Consider the following 21669-nt stretch of genomic DNA (forward strand, 5'->3'; position numbering starts at 1 on the left):
ATGACTTGACATCTACTGGAGACTGGAACCTGATAAACAGGTTTGTGGGGACATTATGTTATGTTACAGGCTGGTAGATATTATACCTGGTCATGAACTCCTCAAACTTGGAGCTGGTCAGGTTGAGACTGGACCAGTGAGTGTCAGCTACAGGTTTGTGTTCAGGAGGTCCGAGATAGGCCAGCAGAGTCGCCATCTTGTCAAAAGGTCGCCTGCCGACGGCCTTGTGGTCCCTGGAAATAAGATCATAATGAAGTAATAATGTTTCAAATGAGTTCAGTATTGAGATTATGTGGCAGAACTAATTAGTGTTCTGCTCTATCAAATAATCTATTCTGACCTGTTACTTGAAAGGTACTGGCCAATCCTCTCCTGGTTGTTCCAGAGCAGGCGGTGGAGGGCCAGCACATTGCCATCACTGATAAAGGACAGACTGTGGTTGACTGAGTCACTGGGCGGAGAGTCAGATGCAATGTCTAAGAAAAACCTGGGGTGGAGTGAGGAGAGTACACACTCAATCAACAGATGATACTTTACACCAGGCACTTCACTGCTTTAATCAAACATACACTGTGGTGGTCTTTGACACTAGTGATGTTGTAGGATAATGTTGTCATTCGAAGGGTTTCTGTTCTTGTACATCATGTTCTAGGACACCTTTAGGGTGTGTTGCACCAACAAAGATTAATTTATTCTTAAATTAGTGTAATCAGAGTTTTGCAAAACTAGTTTTAAATTGAGTAAATCCAGATTTAAAATGAAAAGATCTTCTATTATCCCTTATGATTTTTCGTTTTTTTTTTCCCCTTTCCTTTCCTCCAAAGTCTGTGCAGAGAAAAGCCATATTAGTTTGAAGGCTCAGCAGAAGCTCTAATTTCTCACTGCTGACTATTTGGCAGACAGTGGCGTTGTGTAGGCTAAAAAGGTCTCCATCCACCATCTGGAAACTGAGGGGAAAAAAGCGTGATGGGGATCTCTGTGTTCAGAGGCTGAATGAGGTCTGTCGCATCATGCTCCAAGTGTCTTACCTTCTAGCTGAATCAAAGTTGCTCTTCACAAAGTCATTAAAAGGCCTCATGTGCTCTTCTTTTGTAAACAGAACATGGTTTGCAATGCTCTGCAGAATCTGTAAGGCAAGACAGTGATACAGTACACACTTATTTAAACAATACAACTGCTAGTCTAAGCAGGCTTTCACCTCAAGTAAATGACATTACACAGTCAATTGTTGAGTCTTGTTTACTTATACTTCTGTTACACTCTTTTTAGCATTTAGGAGTACGCCATCATTGTAATTTGTAGCCACAGTGCCTGCAGTTCAGTAAGAGTTACATTGTCTTGCTTTGAGTCACTATGTGTTTGACGTCACAGTAACTAGCCCAATTCTTGTTCACAGCTAAAGTTGGGCTTCTGGGTTTCTGAAGTATTGCTGTCTCATGCTATGATTGTGCATGTACCTATTTGCAAGTAGCCACTCACACTATGTACTTGATTCGTATAATTACTTCCCAGGAATTCTTGTCATAAAAGAAGTTTGACTTTGACACAAAACTGTGGATAACTTATCATAAAAGGATGTTCATTCCTTTTTCTTCCTGCTATTTTTGGTAGTGGTAGAACAGCAATTTCCTGGGTTCCTACTCATTTTCTATTTCAAAACTCCATATTTTACCATACTCAAATTTCCAGATTTCTTTGTAGATTTTTCAGACCATATTTGACATCTGAGAAGAAATAGCTTGATGTTTATTATGTAAACAAGAATGGCAATCAGTAGCGTGCATACCTCTGCCAAGGCCAACCAGTCCCCTTAAGTTCAATCTAGCCAAATCCAATATCAAACTGGACAGCCCTGCATCACTCGCAAGTTGAAACTGCCCACAACTGTATAACCATAATTTAAGATCAGCAGGTCTAGGATCTCCATCAAGTTGTACTCACTCATAGATATCAGTCACCTAAATAAAAAAAAATCCTGGATTTGTCCATTTATCCAGAGCCACACCAAAAGTTAACCTTTATTCTGGGCCGAGACCCATCCTTCATCCCAGTTTCGTTGAAATCCCTTCACTAGTTTTTGTGTATTTCTGCTGACAAACCAATAAACCAACCACCCAACCGACCAACATGGTTGAAAACATAACCTCCTTGGTGGATGTTAAGTTGAGCTGCAGGCCGCGCCCATCTCTGCCTGAGAGCATCAGGTTTGGGTGTGTCTCCAAGCCTGAAGGCAGCTGATTGAGGGCACCAGGTGAAGACAATCTGGAAATCAGGGGGTTTGGAGGCACTCACTCACAGGACAATGAGGTGTGAGCAGTGTGTGAGAGAAATGGTTGGAGAGTCTGGACTTGGGAAAAGGAGACTGTAGGACTAAAGCTTGGTTCAAAGAAGGAAGAAGGAGCCGGTGAGCTTTCAGTTATGTGTCTGTGCTGCTTGCATTGGGGTTGTGGGCTGTGAACTAATTATGTGATGAAATTCAGGTTAAAATGTAAAGTATTGAATAAGTTATGTGATTAAAATGCAAGTTAAAATGTTATATATTTAATATCTGGTGGGTTGAAAGCACAGTTAATAAGGTGGTGTATTTTTAAAAAGTATTCAAGCTAAAAGTAATTTGATAAAGAATGATGTGTGTATTTACAGGAGTTAAAAGCTGACAAAGTTTGTAAGGTTAAAATCATCATTAGATAGTGCTTTAAAATGTATTTAAGTAAGTATGGGTATTTTCCATTTATTTTCAAGATTGATTTCTAGTACCTTAAAAATTAAGTAGTTGATTTTGGGTTATGTTGATTGATTATGGATTCTTGGGTTACATTTTTCTTGACCTTCTATTTCTGTTTGTGTTTAAGGTTTTTCACCTGTTATTGGCCTTGGCAACTTTCAAATAAAAGAAAGAAAAGAAAGAAAGCTGAATCTTGGTCATTGAGTGAATTCCAGTCAAATCTTCTGAAGCAAGCTGCCTTTTCAAGTGAGGGAAGCTGCAGTTTAAACCTCACAAGAGTAAGGGCCACTTGACAGTGGAGCTAATATGTGTTTTTAAAATCCAACTGATAACATGCATGTTACTTTTACCCATTGTGGCTGTTCAGTCCCAATCCTATGTATAAAGTTGGACATTTAACATTCCAAAGAGAAAGTAAACAAAACAGTGCTGACTACACTCAGATTATTTCCCTTAAAATACTGAAAAACTACTATTACGCTATCTGTCCCCCCATATTTTTTAGCATCTTTTATAAATAAGATCCAAAAAATGAGAAGAAAAAGTTTAATAATTCAATGTTCACTCTGTATGTGCAGCCTTGTTTATTCACTGTGTCCATGGAAAGGATGATGAAAGCAGACATTAAGGTATGGTTTCCTAAAAGATCTGTTTATTTCTGTTTTCTAAAATCTGTTTACTTATAACTAGTAACTACATCACTACATAACTCATACATGTTCAGACAAGCTTAACATTTGGTTGTTTGTGGCTCCATGTATATATGCATTTTAAAGAAACTGCTGCATTTTCTTTCTAACTTATTTGATCCCTGATGTCTGGATTTGGTACAGTAGGAGGCACTTGGGGCAGAGCTGTTTTGCAGGCTGGGACGTACAGGTGTAAAGGCAGCTCTGTGTAAGAGTGTGTGCTCAGTCGCATGCCATACTTCTTGTACTTGACATCAAGCTTGCTCTGGGTCGTGCTCTCTCACACAGTGGTAAACAGTTTTTGTGGCTGCTTGCTCCAAACGCCATGAGAATTTTAGCAAACAGAATAGGGGCAATAGTCTGAACACATACTTTTTTCCAAACCTATCCAGACCTGGAAAATACTAACGTCTAATTGTGTACTTTTCCTTTCAGCAGGGGGAACCCTGAATTCCACATAAAAGTTGCCATCTCTGGGATAGAACTCACCTACCAGACTCTCAACATTAGCAGTTTTGATGTGTGCAAGTGGTTACAAGGAAATGTTTGACCATTTTAGTCAAACTGCCACCAGATTACCGATTTTGCCCTGCATTTTCTTCACACCAATTCAAAACAATATTTGACCAGTAAGCTACCAATGAAGAATTAAAAGTAGCTGCAGCTGAAACATCAACCCTGCTGTATTACCGTAATGACTGCATTTCAAGGTCGGACTATAGCTACAACAGTTTTGTGGTGGCATTAATGAGGTTTGGAGAAGGAGACTTTGTTCCCTACATAAAATATTCTTCAGTACACAACTAGGGATGTCCCGATCAGGTTTTTTTTTACCCCGATCTGAGTCATTTAATATTTAGTATCTGCCGATACCAAATCCCGATCCGATACTTAGCCCTAACTAATATTTTCTTAGATATGACAGCTGCATTAAGAAAAAAATCACCTGCATCCAAGCTGTTCTTAATAGCTTTTTTTATTTTGTTGAAACAAAGTAAATACTTTCATATGGCTCTTTCTTATTCTGCATATCCTATTGCAACATTGATTTTCATTATTATTATTATTATTATTTTTTTAACAAAAACAACCAAGTAAACAAAGTCAGTAACTAAACCCTGATCCTCTACCACAGAGGTGGGCTGGTTATTCAGAGCGATGAATTCAATGACCTTCTCTTTAATATTTGTGGCCATGTCGCTGACTCGAGGATATTTCTCTTTCCTTTTGAAAGTATCCGCGAGTGTTTGTTGCTTCGGTGCCTTTGCCTGTATTGTTTGAGTGAACTCGTGTTTTTGTTTATGTGCCGTATCAAATTTGTAGTATTAAATGCAGCTCTTTTGTTACCAGCTCGTGAAACGGTCGTATTGCAGATGTTACGTGTTGCCGTTGGACTGCTTTCGCTTTCTAATTTGAAATATTTCCACACTGCAGACATTTTATCCACAGGTTCTCCAGACTAACGTTACGAGCACGACTGCATTCTGCCACAAATTGTGCTCTGTTGACGACAGCTGACGTAAAAATAATCGGGCTTGGGTCCACGTTCAAAATTGCCGATCCCGATTGACACAATCAAAGAGTCCTGCAAGGACATTTTTGCGGGAAATGGGAGTACACTTTGGTGAGAATCCCTGGGAAATGGTATAATCTCATTTCCAAACATTCAATCCACTGTACACCAAGACTTGGGTTTAGTTTCAGCACCGCTGATAGTGACAAAAGGTTGTAAAGTTATGAATGTGACATCAGTCATAATTTGACAGTCTTTCACAGTCACAATGTCGAATCTGATAAAATATATACATTTTACATTTTTGTAAAAAAGTTTCTAAACTGAAATTTAGACACACAAGGGTAAGAAAGGTTAACATGTAGTGAGTAAAGATGGATCACTTAAGATTCCACAGCTCTAATAAGATTTATTGTGTTAAAACGTTTTTCCCTCCTCTCTCAACCCTAGCATAACATTTACATTTATTGCGTGCTGCACTTGTTTTTCTTGTCCTTCCTTTTTTCTGTGTTTATTGGCAGATCTCAAACAAATTGTAAAGGAGCATACTTCTACCCGCTGTATTGGAAAGTCTAGATGCTGGGCTTGATTAGTCCATCAAAGCAATTTGGCTATGTATTATCTATATTGCTCGGAAATAATTAAATGGAAACCGATAAATAGCCGATCATAAAATATTTCCCAATATCATGCCAATAAATTATTGACCTAATATATATCGTGCATCTCTAGTCAAAATCATTTTCATTGTTGCATGCTTATCAAGCATCTGTAAAATATTTTCATATGAGCAACTACTATGGAGTTATCTAGTAGATTTATTTCTCCCTCCATGACTATTTTTTCAAATGCAATTACACAACAGTGAACTTAATATTCAGTTTCCCTCTAGTCATCTCATATTGAATGGCCTTACCTTGGACATGAGTTTGAGACCCCGTTCTATCCTGGGCAGGGGCTTCTTGTCCAAGATGCCAGCCTCATAGGGAGACACAATGGCTGGGTTGACGAAGCGCAGAAACATGGCACTGCCCACTGCACCAATGCTGTTCTGTGGGAACCGCTGACTCACAACCTGTTTGAAGGAGGATGACGGGAGCAGGGGAAGACATAGGAGGGGAAAATAAAGGGGAAATGTGGAATAGATGGAAAAGAAGGGAAAGGTTTGAGCAGGGAACCAGGTTTGAGCAAATGGAAGGAGAAAATATTGAAAATAGATTTAAGTACATTAAGAGCCAAGGAGGGAATGATGGGAATAACAAAATATGTATCAACATGTGTAACAGAGTGGAGTAAGGTGAGCCATTATGAGAACAGTGAACAATGTCAGGTTTAGGAGGAGGAACAGTGGAGGAAGACATATGAAGTGAGACTTAGACACAATCTCAGTTCATTTTGAGCTGTAACAAGCGCAAGAGAGGGTCTCACTCGAGCTGCAGCCCAAGAAAAAGAAAAGAGAGGAAGAGCAAGACAAGAAACCCAACCAACTCCTCTCTGTTGGTGAAGAATGAAAACTGGAATCATCACAAAAAAGAAAGCGTGCCATGATACAGATGAGCCATGAGTTGAGTTGTGAAGCAGTGGACAAGCATCCAGGTATATAGCAACCCGCACATCACATCTTGCTTTAAGGCAAAGCAGGGACGTGTGTGACATTCCAGAAGGCTTACAACATAACGTAAAAAGTTCCAGAATCAGACACAGTCAATCCCTCGTCAGACTTTCAATCAGTTGATTAGATTAAAGCATGACTGTGAAGCAAATCTCTAACATGGATTATCAGATCTGCAGCCAGAGCCAGACCATTCTAAGGTTAAATAATGAGTATTGTAATCCTTCAATTCCCAACTATCTACTGAGAAGATGTAACTTTGGGCTCATTTTTTGTTGTTTTAGTCATCAACAGCATCAGTAAAAATATTATATATAATAAATTACTATCGGCAAGTTAATCTCTAAGAAATTTAATGACACAACATTGCTAAAGAAAATCTGAAGGGTCAAGACATCCAAGCAGTCAGATGATGATGATGATGATCAGACAAGTCAGAAATAAACTTACTCAAACTAATTTGGATGAGAAAATGAAGGCAAACTGTTCAATTATGTCTGTTGTAAACATCCAACATCCAGACCAAACTCCTGCTCCAGCTTGAACCTACTCTACCAAATCTGTGTGCACACAGTTTTCCTGTAGATAGAGGGATTGTTACAATCATTTTGAGTATAAGTACTTATTAATGGGGATATGTTTAGAAAGACACGAACAGCCATTGGTAAAATAACTGTTAGAGGGCTATGCTGTTGACAAGGTTTTAATAAAAAATAGCCCTATCCTATGCCTTAGTACCAACCCTGATAACATACATAATATACACTAAAAGTCAACATAAGTAATTTAGTAAAGAGAATCATTTTTGTTTTAAAACCCTGTTTATATATATATATATATATATATATATATATATATATATATATATATATATATATATATATCTATATATATATATATATATATATATGTATATACATATATATATATATATATATATATATATATATATCCGTGTATGTCTTTTCCTTCCTGGAGTTTTCATTGATTTCTGACACTGCAGTGGGCACTGTGGACAAAGTTATAGCAGGCAACTGTAAGGCCACTCTTGAAGCTGATGAAGACAAGAAAAGCCCTACTCTTTGTTCAAACTTTTACAATGGCTGCATGTCTTCTTTTTGCAGCATGTTTGTTGTTTTCTTCTTCCTCTTGCTCATATTTTAAAATACAATGGCAGGTTGCTGTTAGGTTCTTGAAAGAGGCAGAAATGGAGATGATTCACTTGGGGCACCACAGACCAATTAATCATCATCAACAAGATTTTATGTGCAGCTAAAGAGAGCAATGTTTGAAGAAGCACACAGCAGGCCCAGCTAAACTCAGGCTTGATTCCAGCCTGTCTGATCATTAGTGTTACTGACCAGTCAGACTTCCTTGTAGCAATGTCACCGCATTCCCAGATCTATGCGATCTAAGGGAATACAATGTTATCATACCTCATAGAGATGATGGCCAAAACTACAAAAAATAAGATCCACATTGAAATTAACTGCAATTTTTCTTTAATTGACTATCGACTAATCTAATCTAACTATATCAGCTATTTTTTTTCATTAAGGTGCACCAGCACATAATTTAGGAGCACCCAGTGGTAGCCTACATTCTAATTATATTTCTTAAAAGATTATCTTAATGATTGTTAACATGGATAAAGATACAGATAAATGTGTTTTCTTTATTTAAACAGCAAATGCATACAGAAACTGATAACCTCAACTGTTTAAAACATAAAGTTAGAAAGTGCTGATGTTTAAAATAAACTTGAACTGTTTAAAATAAACTTGAACAGTTTAATCTTAGTGTAAAAACTATAGTGTTTTTTCCTTGTCTTTAATGTGTAGCACTTGTGAAAGTATTTGCGGATTTGCTTTGTTTTTTTGTTGTTGAAAAATATTTTTGAAATCTGACTTGCTAAATATCAGGTGCACAAGTGCAACTATTGAAAATGTTTAGTCACAATTGAGAGATTTTTGGAGCCCTGTATTGGCTACAATGAATTCCACTGGTTAAATGTTGTCACTCACGTATCAGTTCAAGACTGATCTGTAAAGTAAGGGTACGTTGTTACAAATATGAAGACTACGAAGAACATCATACAGAAGGAGCCATGTCCGATAAAGGGAGTATTGATATTAACCCACAAAATACATACAGTATCCAAAATTTGCATGCATGAGCACACATAACCATACATTCACTTTCCAACAAACCAGAGTTCTGCCTTATGGAGATTTGTCTCTTTTCAAGTGATCATTTCAAGCACATTTTCAGTTACATAAACTAGACTGAGATGGCTTTGCTTTAACTACAAAAGTATTAAAGGTATTTGATGAGATCATTCGGTAGAATGCATGACACACATGTCAGAATGGTCAATAACTGTGATTTCATACAGACTGGTGGAGCAATCTAGCTCAGTACTAACATGTCTGCAGCTACACCTCCTTTTAGTTGTACCTGTCAGTCAAGTGGCACTCTGATGCACTGGAACAATATCATGTGACCTGTGTGACCTTGAGGCACTGTGTAGCTCAATTTTGTCTGTACTTCACTGTGTTTTACAGCCAAAACACAACACTGCCAAATCGACCTAATCTACAGCTGCTGATTACTGCAGATTAGTTAAGTAATTTTCCAGGTTTTCCAGGAAACTGGGAACCCTGCTATAGCTTACAAATGATGCAATGGTATTGGCAAAACAAATGTTTAAAGCACATTGCATGGTATAAGTGGTATGACATAGGTGTTTTCTGACAGATTAAGAATAATTTAAACTAAATTACAAATGAAGTATTACTAAAAATCCAAAAGGAAATATTTATACTTTTGCCTTGTTTTCATTAAATGACAGTAGACTGAATAGCTGCATACAAATAGGAGGCCTTGTAGAAAGAAATCAATAAATAACTGATTTCATGAGAGTTTTGACTAAAAACTAGATTCTCTTCACATTATCCATGAATACCATTATCTCAAGCTCATCTCCTAAGGGTCCTGCTGACTCAAACCTCATTGTCAGATACTGTATCTATATCTATATATCTATCTATCTCTATGTGTATATATATATATATATATATATATATCTATATATATATATATAGATATATATATATATATATATATATAGATATATATATATATATATATATATATATATATATATATATATATATATATATATATATATATATATATATATATATATATATAGACATACATATATAGACATACACACACATATATATGTCAGATCACTTATCATTTCTGTTTTCATTTAGTCATTCCTCACTGAAAGGAAATACTTAAAACAATGATAGAGATCAAGTGAAAACATTTCACCTCATACACTGTATGACACTAGTGGTGATGCTGCCCACTATGACAAGATTAGCAGAGAACTTAATTACTATAATGGCACTTTATTAATACTGTGCTACTGTGAGAGAAGAAAAAACAGTGAAACTGGAATACTGTTGCACTCCCACAACCCCATTCACTGTAGTTCTGTGCAGTCTACAGTACAGTGATCACACATATCAATAAAACATGGCGCCACTGCTTAAGTTAGAATGAAAAGGAACAGAACAAGGATGCAAACAACGTCCTCCCCCAATTTAATCATTGGATACAATGACCCCAAGTGGTACGGTATTTTTCACACTGATAATAATTACAATTTCAGGATTACTTTAAGGATCACTATAACGCTGGGTTCAGAAAGGACGCGGAAGCGCCGCGATTAGCTGCGAAGTGCTGAGGAGCGGAGCCATTTTCGTTTCGGCGCCCATAGCCGTTTTTATACTGGACAGCAACCCGCCAATTTGGCTGTCCTTTTTGCGGCTAGGTCCGCGAATTTAGACAGACCGCGGTTTATTTGGGGTCTGTTTTGGTCCGCCAATATGACGCCTCGGAGGGTACACTTCCTGCCGCCTCCATTGCTATGTAAATCCAAGTCGTCGATGTCCCGGCAATTGCGTGACATGGGCGGAGGTGTCGATGACATGCACTGTTGTGCGACCCACAGCCGGGAGTTTTAAAAGCAGGAAACAGCTGATCACAGCAGTCAGTTCATCACTTCATCCGGAGTTGTTGAAGATGGATGATGTGAAGTTGATTGTGGAAGTGGAGAAGTACAGGGAGTTATATGACCCCCAGCATACATTCTACAAGGACAGCTCCAACACTCCAAGTGTGACTGCAGAACAGCCAAGGAGCAGAGCCGCTTGCCGACCGGCGCGGAAAAATTCGCGTCTGTTGTGAACAGAAGAGCTGTGGCTCGCGCGAGAATTTCTGAGCGGGCGCTTCCGCGTCCTCTCTAAACTTTGATTGAAAAAATTAACTTACAGTGTGAAGAAACAACAGTGTTCATATTATGTCAAAGACTTCTGTGTGCTGTGTTGCAGATGTCCACTGAAATTAGCAAGCTAATCAGCTAGTCCCAGCCCGTCCTGTCTCATAATACCACTTTCTACGTCAAGAGATGACATCCATACTTTCAGCTGGAGATGTAGAGCACCAAGTTCACTACCAAGTCTAACAAGTAACAAAATAAAGTTGCAAAATGTCAAGAAAGGAAATATTTTGACACCTACAGTATTTTCCTTACTAAACAGATAAATACAACCGTACACTTTCTGAAAGTTTCTCTCTTTTACTAAGACGCAATTAAGTGCCTTGTTAACTCACTGTAAAGCACACTCGACACCAACTACATAAAACTCATCAAAACAGTCTTGGTCTGTCTTTCCGCAATCACCTCAATAATTCCTCAATTCATTCCAGTCAATTCGAGTAAGATGATAAATAATTCCAGCTCTACATGATGGCTGATCCGGGTTCCTTCAGGGCTGTGTGTGGCTATGTGTGCTATAACAGTGGGTTAGGGTTAAAGTATAAAGGCCGAACACTTCAGACAAACTAATAAAACTTGTCGATGATACTGCATTTATTTCAGTAATCTCAACATGAACAATACAGAAACCTCCTTAAGTGTTGCCATGTTTGTTTCCTTTGTGAATCTGTTCTCAAAAATGAGAGGCCTAATCTGATTTGGGCCAGGAATAACTCAGCTCTGATCTATGCTCTATGCAGTGCATATAGGGTTGAGTTCCAGTTCCAATTAGGCACACTGCCTAGATTTGCTGAGCTCTTATTTTAACGCTGAGATAAATCCCTTATTGGAAATTTTTATCTTTTGATAAAAAAATATTTAGGGAACATTACCAGGCCCCTTCATCTTTAGGTGGTGCTGACCACTGCATTCATTGGATGCAATAAAAAATGATGAATATATCTGGCTGCTGATGACATCACCTGTGGATTAGTCATGTTATCTGCCAGTAAATTTAACACTGTAATTATATGCTTAAGAGATGAATATCAGTACTGCAGCACCAACAAGCATGTATGGAGGTAATTTTAATATATTTAATTTCATACAACTTTCAAGTGGAAGATTTTTGAGGTGAAAGTGAGAAATTTGAGTCCAATTTAAAATGATGGCCACTAATAATCTAATGTAAGAGTTTAAGCAAGATGAGGGCAAGTCTGAGTGCGAGTGACATGGCTCTGAGGGAGGGGACTGGAAATAAAATGTGAATTTAGAAAAGACATTGCTCATCATGTATGGTGGGAGAAACTACCATACAGCTGAGGAATCCAACCCATAACAGAGGGAGCCAAGTTTATCAGAATATTTCATCTAAAAACCATTCATGTCCTTTATCAAGCCATTGTCGGCTAGGCAGGTGAGGTGTACAGGTTTGTGTGTGTGTGAGGTTGATCTATTAAACTGATTCATATAAGATGGGGAAACATGATTTGAGTGCAGATGAAATGTTCTGAGAAAATGTCTCCAGAAGTGCAAACAGAGAGTCCAGAAAGAAAAGAGAGAAGGTCACAGTTTCCTGAGAACTGTTAATTGAAAATACATCAAATGGTGCCGATATTAGTACAATGATTTTAAGAGAGGGTTGTACACAAAGCTGAATATGAAGAAAAGAAAAAAACATTTCCAGAGAAACACCAAATTAAAACCAACTTTTTAAAAATGAAGAAATGAAAAAAAATCAAATGAATAAATGCAAAAAAGGCTTTTTTGCTTTAGGGGGAAAAGTGTCTGAGGGAAAGGAGATTCTCCAAACTTACTGCTTTTTTGTTTTCCTTTTTTTCTTTTACTGTTGCTTTATTCAGTAGAGAGTGGCAAGTAGCCTACAGAACAGAGATGAGCACAATCATGGTCACAGCGCCAGCTACACACACACACGCACACACACACGCACACGCACACGCACACGCACACGCACACGCACACACACACACACACACACACACACACACACACACACACACACACACACACAGCCCTAACCCCTCGAGGGGCACACACACTCAATCTAGTAAAACAGAAAAATCAAAGCTGCAGTTACAAAAGTGTTCATCACTGCTGAGGGGACTTAAAGCGTGTCAATGCATGCACTGGTGTGGTTTGACTTCAGCAGACTGTATTGTGTGTGTGTGTGTGTGTGTGTGTGTGTGTGTGTGTGTGTGTGTGTGTGTGTGTGTGTGTGTGTGTGTGTGTGTGTGTGTGTGTGCGCGCACACACAGATGCAAAAGGTAATCTAAGATGGAGAATGAGAAATCAAAGATGTCAACAAATGGAAAATACAAAATCTAGGATAAAAAACCCAGACCACTTTAAATGGGTGTGAGTATGAAGCAGTCTGTATTAGTAAAACAATATAACATATTAACCATAAAATGCATTAATTCAGTTGAGTGTGAGTAGACAGAGCTGTGGAGCTTTTTCTTTCACTGTAGTAAAGGCGAGGTAGCAGCAGCAGCAGTAGTGTGAAGCTGCTTTTCATTCAGGAGGAAAGGACAGTCAAACTCAGTGTTCAGTAAAAAAAAAAGAAAAAAAAAAAAAGAAATGTGTTTAGGGTTGACTAGAATATTATCTAGTGATACAGGCCAGTCACTTGTCATCTTCCCATGCTGTGATCACACCTAATCAATTGTTAGATTTTGGCATGGACAGTAGGAACATGTCCCTGCCAAACTTTTGAGCTGAGACACTCACCTGAGACCATCTTGTAATTTTACCTCCATACTCCATACAACTCATCCAGTATAATTCAAGTCTCTGAAAGCCCTGAGATCCCAAATTGATTTGAAAAGTTGTTATTTACACCATTATTTACAGCTCGTGCACCCACTTCAGACAGGATGTGCACTAATGCTTTCAGCTTAGCAGCTATGGTAAAGATTCATAAAAGGGTATAAATAACGTCTTTTTAAAAATCAGTTTGGGATTTGGAATTGGACTTGGAATTTAACCAGACTTTCCATCAACATGGGAGTGAATAGATAATGGCTGATTTTTTATTTTTACTTGAACTGTTCCTTCCATTGAAAAGGTGCATACAAAGCTGCCAGGGTGGCTGATCTCTGCAAAAAGAAGGTCATATTGATGGATAGAATGAGCTATGAGGGATACCTGACATGATCTGGCAAAACTCTGGCCAAAATTCACTGTCTGTGAGATCAATGTGCAGCAGCATATTGGAAGCAGATGGTATTCATAATTGAAAAGATTCAAACGTCAAAGACTAAAATAATGCCATCATCAACATCTGTCACATTTCAGTCTTGAAGTGTTGGCTCATTTGTGCTCATCAGGGAACTTAATATTGTCGGTGAAAATGCCCCAGTGAGCAACATATAGAGGACATCAGGTTCTTTTGTAAAAGATCTAGTGTCTAAAGAAAAAACAAACCTACACACTGGGTACAAACTGAACCAGTCACAGCCACTTTGGGTTTCATTTGTGAAGCCAATGCAGGTCACTGCTGTGCCAGTACTGAATGTATGTGCGGAATTCTCTGTGAAAATACTTGTTTATGGACTAACAGATTTAAAGCAGATATGAGCTGTTAATCTTCCACCAGGGAGCACCCTATTGGTGTTAAGGTACCACAGCGACAGGCAACGATCTAGTGTACATCCAGCCAGACTTTTGCTGCATGTTGTTCGTATATCTCTCTCTCCCGTGATTTCCTGTCATCTCTCTACTCTCTGCCATAAATTAAAAAATGCACAAAAGAATAATTTTGCAGGCATCTGATAACGATCAGCTGACATGGCAGGACAGCGTACAGATTTGCATATGATTTTTCAACAGAGTAGAGTCTCAGTTGACAATGGTAATGCATAGGATTAGGTGTGATCACAGTTTTGATATTTTTCAGCATCACATGTCTGACAGGGGAATCACTGCAGTGCGGTCTTGGACAATGCGCCCCAATACCCTATAAAAACTGCAATAGAGCCTGTCTTACTCTATCAGAACTTTTTTTGCTTCATCCAGAGCCAAATTTCACTAACTTCTGCCATCATCAGTAGGCCCCCTCTCTGACGGGTCTTAACATGTGATCTGAATCTGGATAGGTTATTTCAATAAGAGTATGTGAGCACAGGTTTTGCATTTACACCTGATTTTATATAGGAGGCCCATTACTCTTACTACCCGTGGTCCTCTGGTAATTTGTAATAATTGCGGAGGACATCTGTGATCATAATTCTTTGTGAATCTACCATGTCTGTAATTTGTAAAAATTCCACAGAATATTACCTACGATATTTTGATAATATTACTCCCTTGCGAATTGGCCCCTCTGTGATTTAGGGTTGTATTTTTCCTTAAACTGCTGTTCTTTGCTGTCAGACAACTGAACAATTATTACATTTGATAGCTGCTCATAACATCTTTAATAACAGTAAACAACTGAGTTGAGAGATCAGCTATATTGACATTTAAAAGATGACACAAAAAGTCAGGAGCAACCAAAGGATTGTATATGCTGCCAGCTGTTGGAAAGCGAAAATCTTAATCGAATCTAATCAATAACTTAATTCTTCACTCCACACATGGAAAATTAAACAAAGTTCTAATCCGACAAAGTTCTGTAGAATTACCAATGGGAGAACACAGTTGTGTGAAGTCATTTTTTTGTGCTGCACTTTGTTGACAGTCCCTGCACGCTCACCTGGCCACCACTGCACTTACAGACCAACCTAGTCTGTCCAGCTTGTTTGGATGAAAATTAGGTTGTAGCTTGTTGTCTATTATGAATGACTGAGGCACTGTTTGTGTTTTGACAATGTTTTGCTTCTGAGTTATTAATCCTGGAAGTTCTAAGTTGACAACATATCCAGGAGATAATGTCAGTAAACAAAAGCAAAATACAGACTTTGCTTATGAATGCGCCACATGAAACACAGATGTGAAGTCATATTTTCTACATCACATGAGGTCGCCTTACAATACTAGTCCCGTGCAAATAGAGCTTTAATCTTATATTACAGTAAACTGAGTATCTTTTATTATTATGGACTGACATTACAGAAGGAAATGATGATGGGCATTTTATCAATATTTTATGACATTTTATGGACCAAATGATCAATTACTCAATGACTTGTCAGCTTATTGGTTAATGAAAATCATTCTAAGCTGCAGCTCCTTCTGTGTAGTATTCCTGCTGCCGGTGCATATTTTATGGGTTTTCTGGTCCGGCTGGAAAGCTGCTCTTTTAGCACACTACAGTAAGGTCAGTAAAAAATGAACTGTCATGATGGCAAAAGCTAGTAAAAGGAGCTGCTGTTTTAGGATCACATACAAGTTTATTGTCCCATGGTGCCTTATGGGTTTTCTGCTCTGACTTATCTTTAATGTTGAGGAGGAACACTGAGCATGTGGAGCTTTCGAAACATGAAAATGATCAAACAGAAAGGTCTCGATGTAACGGTCCAGCAGAATGTATATAGTTGAAAGGTATGTACAGCTGTGCACGGATGCGTGTAATGTAGAGAGCAGTGAGTGGAGCAGCTTCAGCAGACCTCATAGTGGAGAGGCAGGAGCTCGAAATGTGCAAGTGACACTGCACACACACAGGTAAGAGCAGAGAGGCTGGGTGAGCAGCTGGGGGCCATGGTGGATTGAGAGAGGAGGGTCTACCTGATAAAGACAGTGGCAGACACTGCGAAGCTGGGGGGGGAACTCGCTGGAGGAACCAATGATGGCCTGGAAAAACCGCTCGGTGATCTGCAGCAAGTTCCTCTGGTTCTCCTCCAGGTTCTCACTTTGTTCCAGCCTAACCAGACAAACAAGGAGCTCCTGTCAGTGAGGCTTTTAATTCTTGTGCTAAGAGGTGCAATGGGCAATAGCCCAGGGCAAAAACTTCTAAGAAGTAGTCTTAAAAAACATTCTCAATTATAAGTGAAACAATGTCAGTAACAAGTATGACTTCATAAGGTCACTTTGGTTACAGTCTGAGTGGGATTCTTCAGTGCTAACTACAACCATGTCAACCCACAACACCACTGTAGAAGAAAATAAATTTGCTGTAATTACTTTTCTGTTATATTTTCTTTGTATGATTTGGTGTCTTCCCTTTCACATGAGAATGAGCTCAAAGCATTTTACATTGATTAATAGACAACTTATAAATAGATCACTTTGAGTAAAACTTGGTAAATTGTGAAAACAGTCTAGACCTGGGTCCCTTTGATTAAAAGAAACCTTTTGTTAGTGCCCAGAACAGCCCTGTGAAAGTCACAACACAAGCCTCAGTTGCTCTTCCTCTTAGCCTTTGCACATTACAATAGTAATCTAATCAACACAAGTGTAATGTTTTACCCAGGAAGCCCAGGGATTAATTAGCCTTTTGCTTTTAGACAGTTGTGTATTGAGCATATGTAAATCAACCCAGACTTTGGAGCAGGGTCTCCCAGACGCCCGCTCCCCTGTTGCTGAGCCCAAACCTATTGTTTCCTGTTACATGTATATAATACTGCCTTTCCACCATAATTAGCTAGTCTACACAGGTTGTTTTAAACGCGGATACACCCACTAAAAATTGCCTATTGACCCCATTCCTACTTCCCACAGGCAAGGCAGCCTGTCTGTGATTTTTATCTGAAGCGTCACTGACGTCACATTTCACACAACTGCACCAGAAACGATTGTAACAGACGAGAAAACAAAAATAGAGCCATTGGGAAAGAAGTGGCTGTAAAATGGTGGATAAATTATTTTGAGTGACACAACCCCCGTGACATGACTCGTTTCACTGTCATAATTTGAGCCATTCAGTCCAATTACATTTGCAATGTCTAGAAGAGCAGCACAATTAAATAATTTTATCCCCATTCAAGTTAGCCAGCTCGGTTGGTGATCCAGGCATTTTTTGGCTTCAAAACACCACTGAGCAGCTTTCGTAGGAATGAACAGGGCTCCACCTCCAACACTGTGTCCAGTAATAAAACGTCCTTAATAGACCGCATCCCAAATTCCTTCCTTATTTACATGCCACCATCAGATGTTGATAACGCGTCATCACTTTGCACGGTAGAATTTGGCGTTTTCACTCAGGTCTTACTTTAGATCAAAGCCGAGCTGAGGTGATAAAAACCTGTGTCTACTGCAGAGTCAATTGACTCGGGTGTAAATGCAGAGTTTACACATTCCCATTGCACACAAAAGCCTGATCGTAGCAGGTTTAAGTGGGTTTTTTGATTAGATTATTTTATAACACTTACTGATCCTGAGTACAATAGCCAGATATAGATGAGCAAGTAAGTTTTTTGTCTTACTGATTCATGTGTAACAGCATCTCTGACAATATGAATATGACATGTTGTCAGAGTTGCAGGTACCTACCTGGTTGGATCCACCTCAAAGCTGATGTGTTCGGGGGTGGTGATGACCCCTCTTAATAAAGGCTCCAGTAGCTTTTGCAAGTATGCCGCTCCATATACCTGACATTAAACAACAGAATACTTTTAAAATATAAAGACAACATGTACTTTTAGGCAGATATCTCATGCCAGACCTAGGCATTTTTAATACAGTACATGGCAGGAGTTGTGCTGTGCTTTCTACCTTGAAACAGAAGGTCATTATTTTGCTGGCCAGGCTGTTTCCTCTGAAGAGAGTCTGCATGGAGTCAGCCAGCTCCACCTCTTTAGAGAACATGTTCCACAGCAGCTGGTAAAGTAGGTGGCGGGAGTCAAACAGCGTCACCAGGACCCTGGCTAGCTCATCCTGGAAATACAACAGATATATATCCCTGATGAACAAAAGTTTTATGGCGATATTTTAATGCAGCATGAGCACTCAAGAGAAACTTTCAGGACTTGCTACAAGCCTGAGCACATCCTGTATGATGACTGTAGGTAGATAAGCATTATGCCCATTGTCAAAGTAATTATTGAATCAAGAGGAGATACACACCCACTGGGACCCAGGAACCACATTAGCCAGTGCCATGGCGATGGGAAGCTCTCCCTGGTCTCCCATCATGGTGACTAGCTCCACAAGCCTCTCAAAGCGATCAGCCAGAACTGTCTCTGCCAGCGTGTCAAACTCCGTTCCCTGCTGCAGGATCTTGGTCAGCACTTCCATGAAGGTGGCTCGGGTCTGCAGGTCCTTGTGGTAACCCAGACCTGGGAAGGAAGAAATGGACACTGGTACTCATGGGAAAACTCCTGATATGTACAAGGCAACATTTCTTTAAATGCTGCAACTTCTCAGTTGTGGCTGGCTTACCGATAGAGTGCATGAGACCACTGTCTACGTTAGCATTGAGCAGGTTGGACATGGCCAGTACGGTGCAGTGGCGAAGGGAGGCCAGGCGGCGGGACATTCCTCTCTTTCGTCCCCCCACTGCTTGGCCCTCATCCTCAACCTCACTGCAGTCATTCAGTAGGTTCATGAACAGGGTGAAGTACCTGCAAACCACCACAAACAATAGCTCATTTCCTATTAAAATCTTCTATTAAAATGCAAAGGTCGTCCTTTGTACAACTCAATTCAAAAGCTTTGATTTTACACTTTCATAATGCCTCACATTTCCTTTGACACATTTGAGTCATCCACCTGTACTTATCAATACTGTATTTAAATACCGCATGTTGTTCAAATATGCTCTTGACACACACTTACTATGATATAAACTAGGCCAGTGTTAAGAATGACCAACTCTGATCGATTCTGTATTTAGGCTACTCATGTCGATGATGACAGATGCTTTACCGTCCAGTTGATACCATAGAAATAAACCACTTTTGTTAATTTGAATTTTGTAGTGTATCATAATGATGTGATAGGGCTGTACTCGACTCAGGATTTGTCAGTCGAAGTGAATTTGGCTGTCCAATGAAAAGATTAAACTATAAACACTATTTACATAATGTGAATTGCACAATCAGCATAATTTAAATAGCCTTTAAAGTAAATACATTTGAGTTAAGTGAAACTACATTTCTATTATAACTCAACATTATATATACTTCTAAAATTAAACAAGTCATTGTTAACTTTTACATGAATAATAAACTATAGTGCAAACTTGACACTGTTCCTTTAAAATCATACCTATAAAAAACACAACCCTTCAGTATTTAACAGTTCAGTAGCTTTACCAGCCAGCGAAAACATTGATCAGTTATATACTCCACCATACTTACTATGATCTACAACATTATCTGTAAGTTTATTCACTTGCTCTCGCAACTGGGTGTTTCCACATATAGTCCTCTTAAAAAAAAGAAAAAGAAAAAAGACACTCCATAAAGTGGACCAACAGGAGAGGGACTTGGTTCTTTTTGTGTTCACACTGTCAGTTCATTTGAGAGCACTCTTTCTGGTCCATTTCAGCTCTAGTGGGGTCTCAGTCTTCTATCTGTTCACACTGTAGTTCCTATGGAGCTGCTGGAGACCTTTACTGCTTTCACTGGTGTACTTTTCTCTGATGACTGCTGCCAATAAAGATTATTCTCAGATAGGCTATAATAGGCTGATTAATTTGGCCGCCAGATTAATCGGTCGGGCCCTACTTGTTTAATGGCACCTGTCTGTAGTGGGATATATTAGGCAGCAAGTGAACATTTAGTCCTCGAAGTTGATGTGCTGGTAGCAGGAAAAATGGGCAAGCGTAAGGATCTGAGTGACTAGCCAAATTGTGATGGCTAGGGGACTGGGTCAGAGCATCTCCAAAACTACAGGTCTTGTAGGGTTTTCCTGGTCTGCAGTGGTTGGTACCTACCAAAAGTGGTCTAAGGAATTACAACCGGTGAACCAGCAACAGGGTCATGGACACCCAAGGCCCACTGGTATGCATGTGGTGAGCGAAGGCTAGCCCGTGTTGTCCAATACCACAGAGGAGCAACTGTAGCACAAATTGCTGAAGACAATGAATGCTGGTTCTAATAGAAAGGTGTCAGAACACACAGTGACACATAGTGAGATATGAATATTGAAAGAGAACTTTGGGTGAAGAGATTAACCCAGATTCTCTCAAACATGCGTGAGGTATCTCACCAGATGATCCTCTTTGCCTGGAGCGAGGAAGAGGTGTGCTTACTTGGACTGAAGAGATAACATGCTTCAGGCTCTTATAGTAGGAAGAAGTCCCATCCAGGGAGCAGACATCACGTTTGTCTGCCAGTCAAGACTGGCATAGTGTAAAGGCGCAGAGAGCGTGTCCCATAGGGAGATACCCCTTAATTTAACTTTTTAACCTAAGTTAATGTGATGGCGTTTATTAGGGCTCTGGATTGCAACCATTTAGTTGTATTTTGAAACCTTTTTGGGAAAGTGCAACTAAATACATAAAATAAATAGTAAAAAAGTTTTTTTTAAAGGCATCATTGTGTAAAATACCAGGCGCAACATTTCTGCTGGTAACGTCTTGCTGTGGCTGCCACAGCTATTAAAAAAAAAAAAAAAAATCACAAAAGCAAAAAAAAAAACAACAACCAAAAAACATTCCGTGATCAATCAGCTGATCCACTTCCTCAATATATACATGGTTATTATCAAGCACATTAGTTATTTTACCCCCAGGGCCCCCACTGTCCCCATTTCCCCCAAGACCCATGACCAGATTAGCATAGTTTATGAAGTGCAGCATTTTGAGGATACAGCCATTTTATACGAGAGTAGCTCATATAAAATGGCTGAGAGTGAAGTCTCTATAACGTGGAACTACTGATGTGCATTTAATCTACACTGGACTCGTTCATATGAGTCACCTGTGGCTTTACTTTGTCTGTTGTAGAGATTCTG

General features: G+C 39.2%; 1 protein-coding gene across 5 annotated transcripts in view; it reads right to left on the reverse strand.

Annotated features, from left to right (window-relative positions):
* nf1a (neurofibromin 1a) overlaps positions 1-21669 on the reverse strand; it is a 212578-nt gene that overhangs the window by 66919 nt on the left and 123990 nt on the right. For 3 of the 5 annotated variants that reach the window (XM_073480933.1, XM_073480939.1, XM_073480916.1), the window contains 10 exons: positions 19150-19331; positions 18835-19046; positions 18484-18645; positions 18262-18359; positions 16558-16693; positions 12690-12752; positions 5844-6002; positions 1029-1126; positions 341-487; positions 87-233 (listed from right to left, as the gene is read on the reverse strand). In XM_073480933.1, the coding sequence (XP_073337034.1) occupies positions 87-233; positions 341-487; positions 1029-1126; positions 5844-6002; positions 12690-12752; positions 16558-16693; positions 18262-18359; positions 18484-18645; positions 18835-19046; positions 19150-19331 (1404 nt within the window). The remainder of the gene's footprint in view (positions 1-86; positions 234-340; positions 488-1028; positions 1127-5843; positions 6003-12689; positions 12753-16557; positions 16694-18261; positions 18360-18483; positions 18646-18834; positions 19047-19149; positions 19332-21669) is intronic. The other 2 variants (XM_073480948.1, XM_073480924.1) reach the window with 1 other exon arrangement.

The sequence above is a fragment of the Pagrus major genome, chromosome 2 (genome assembly GCF_040436345.1).
Source record: "Pagrus major chromosome 2, Pma_NU_1.0".
Classification (NCBI taxonomy): Eukaryota; Metazoa; Chordata; class Actinopteri; order Spariformes; family Sparidae; genus Pagrus; species Pagrus major.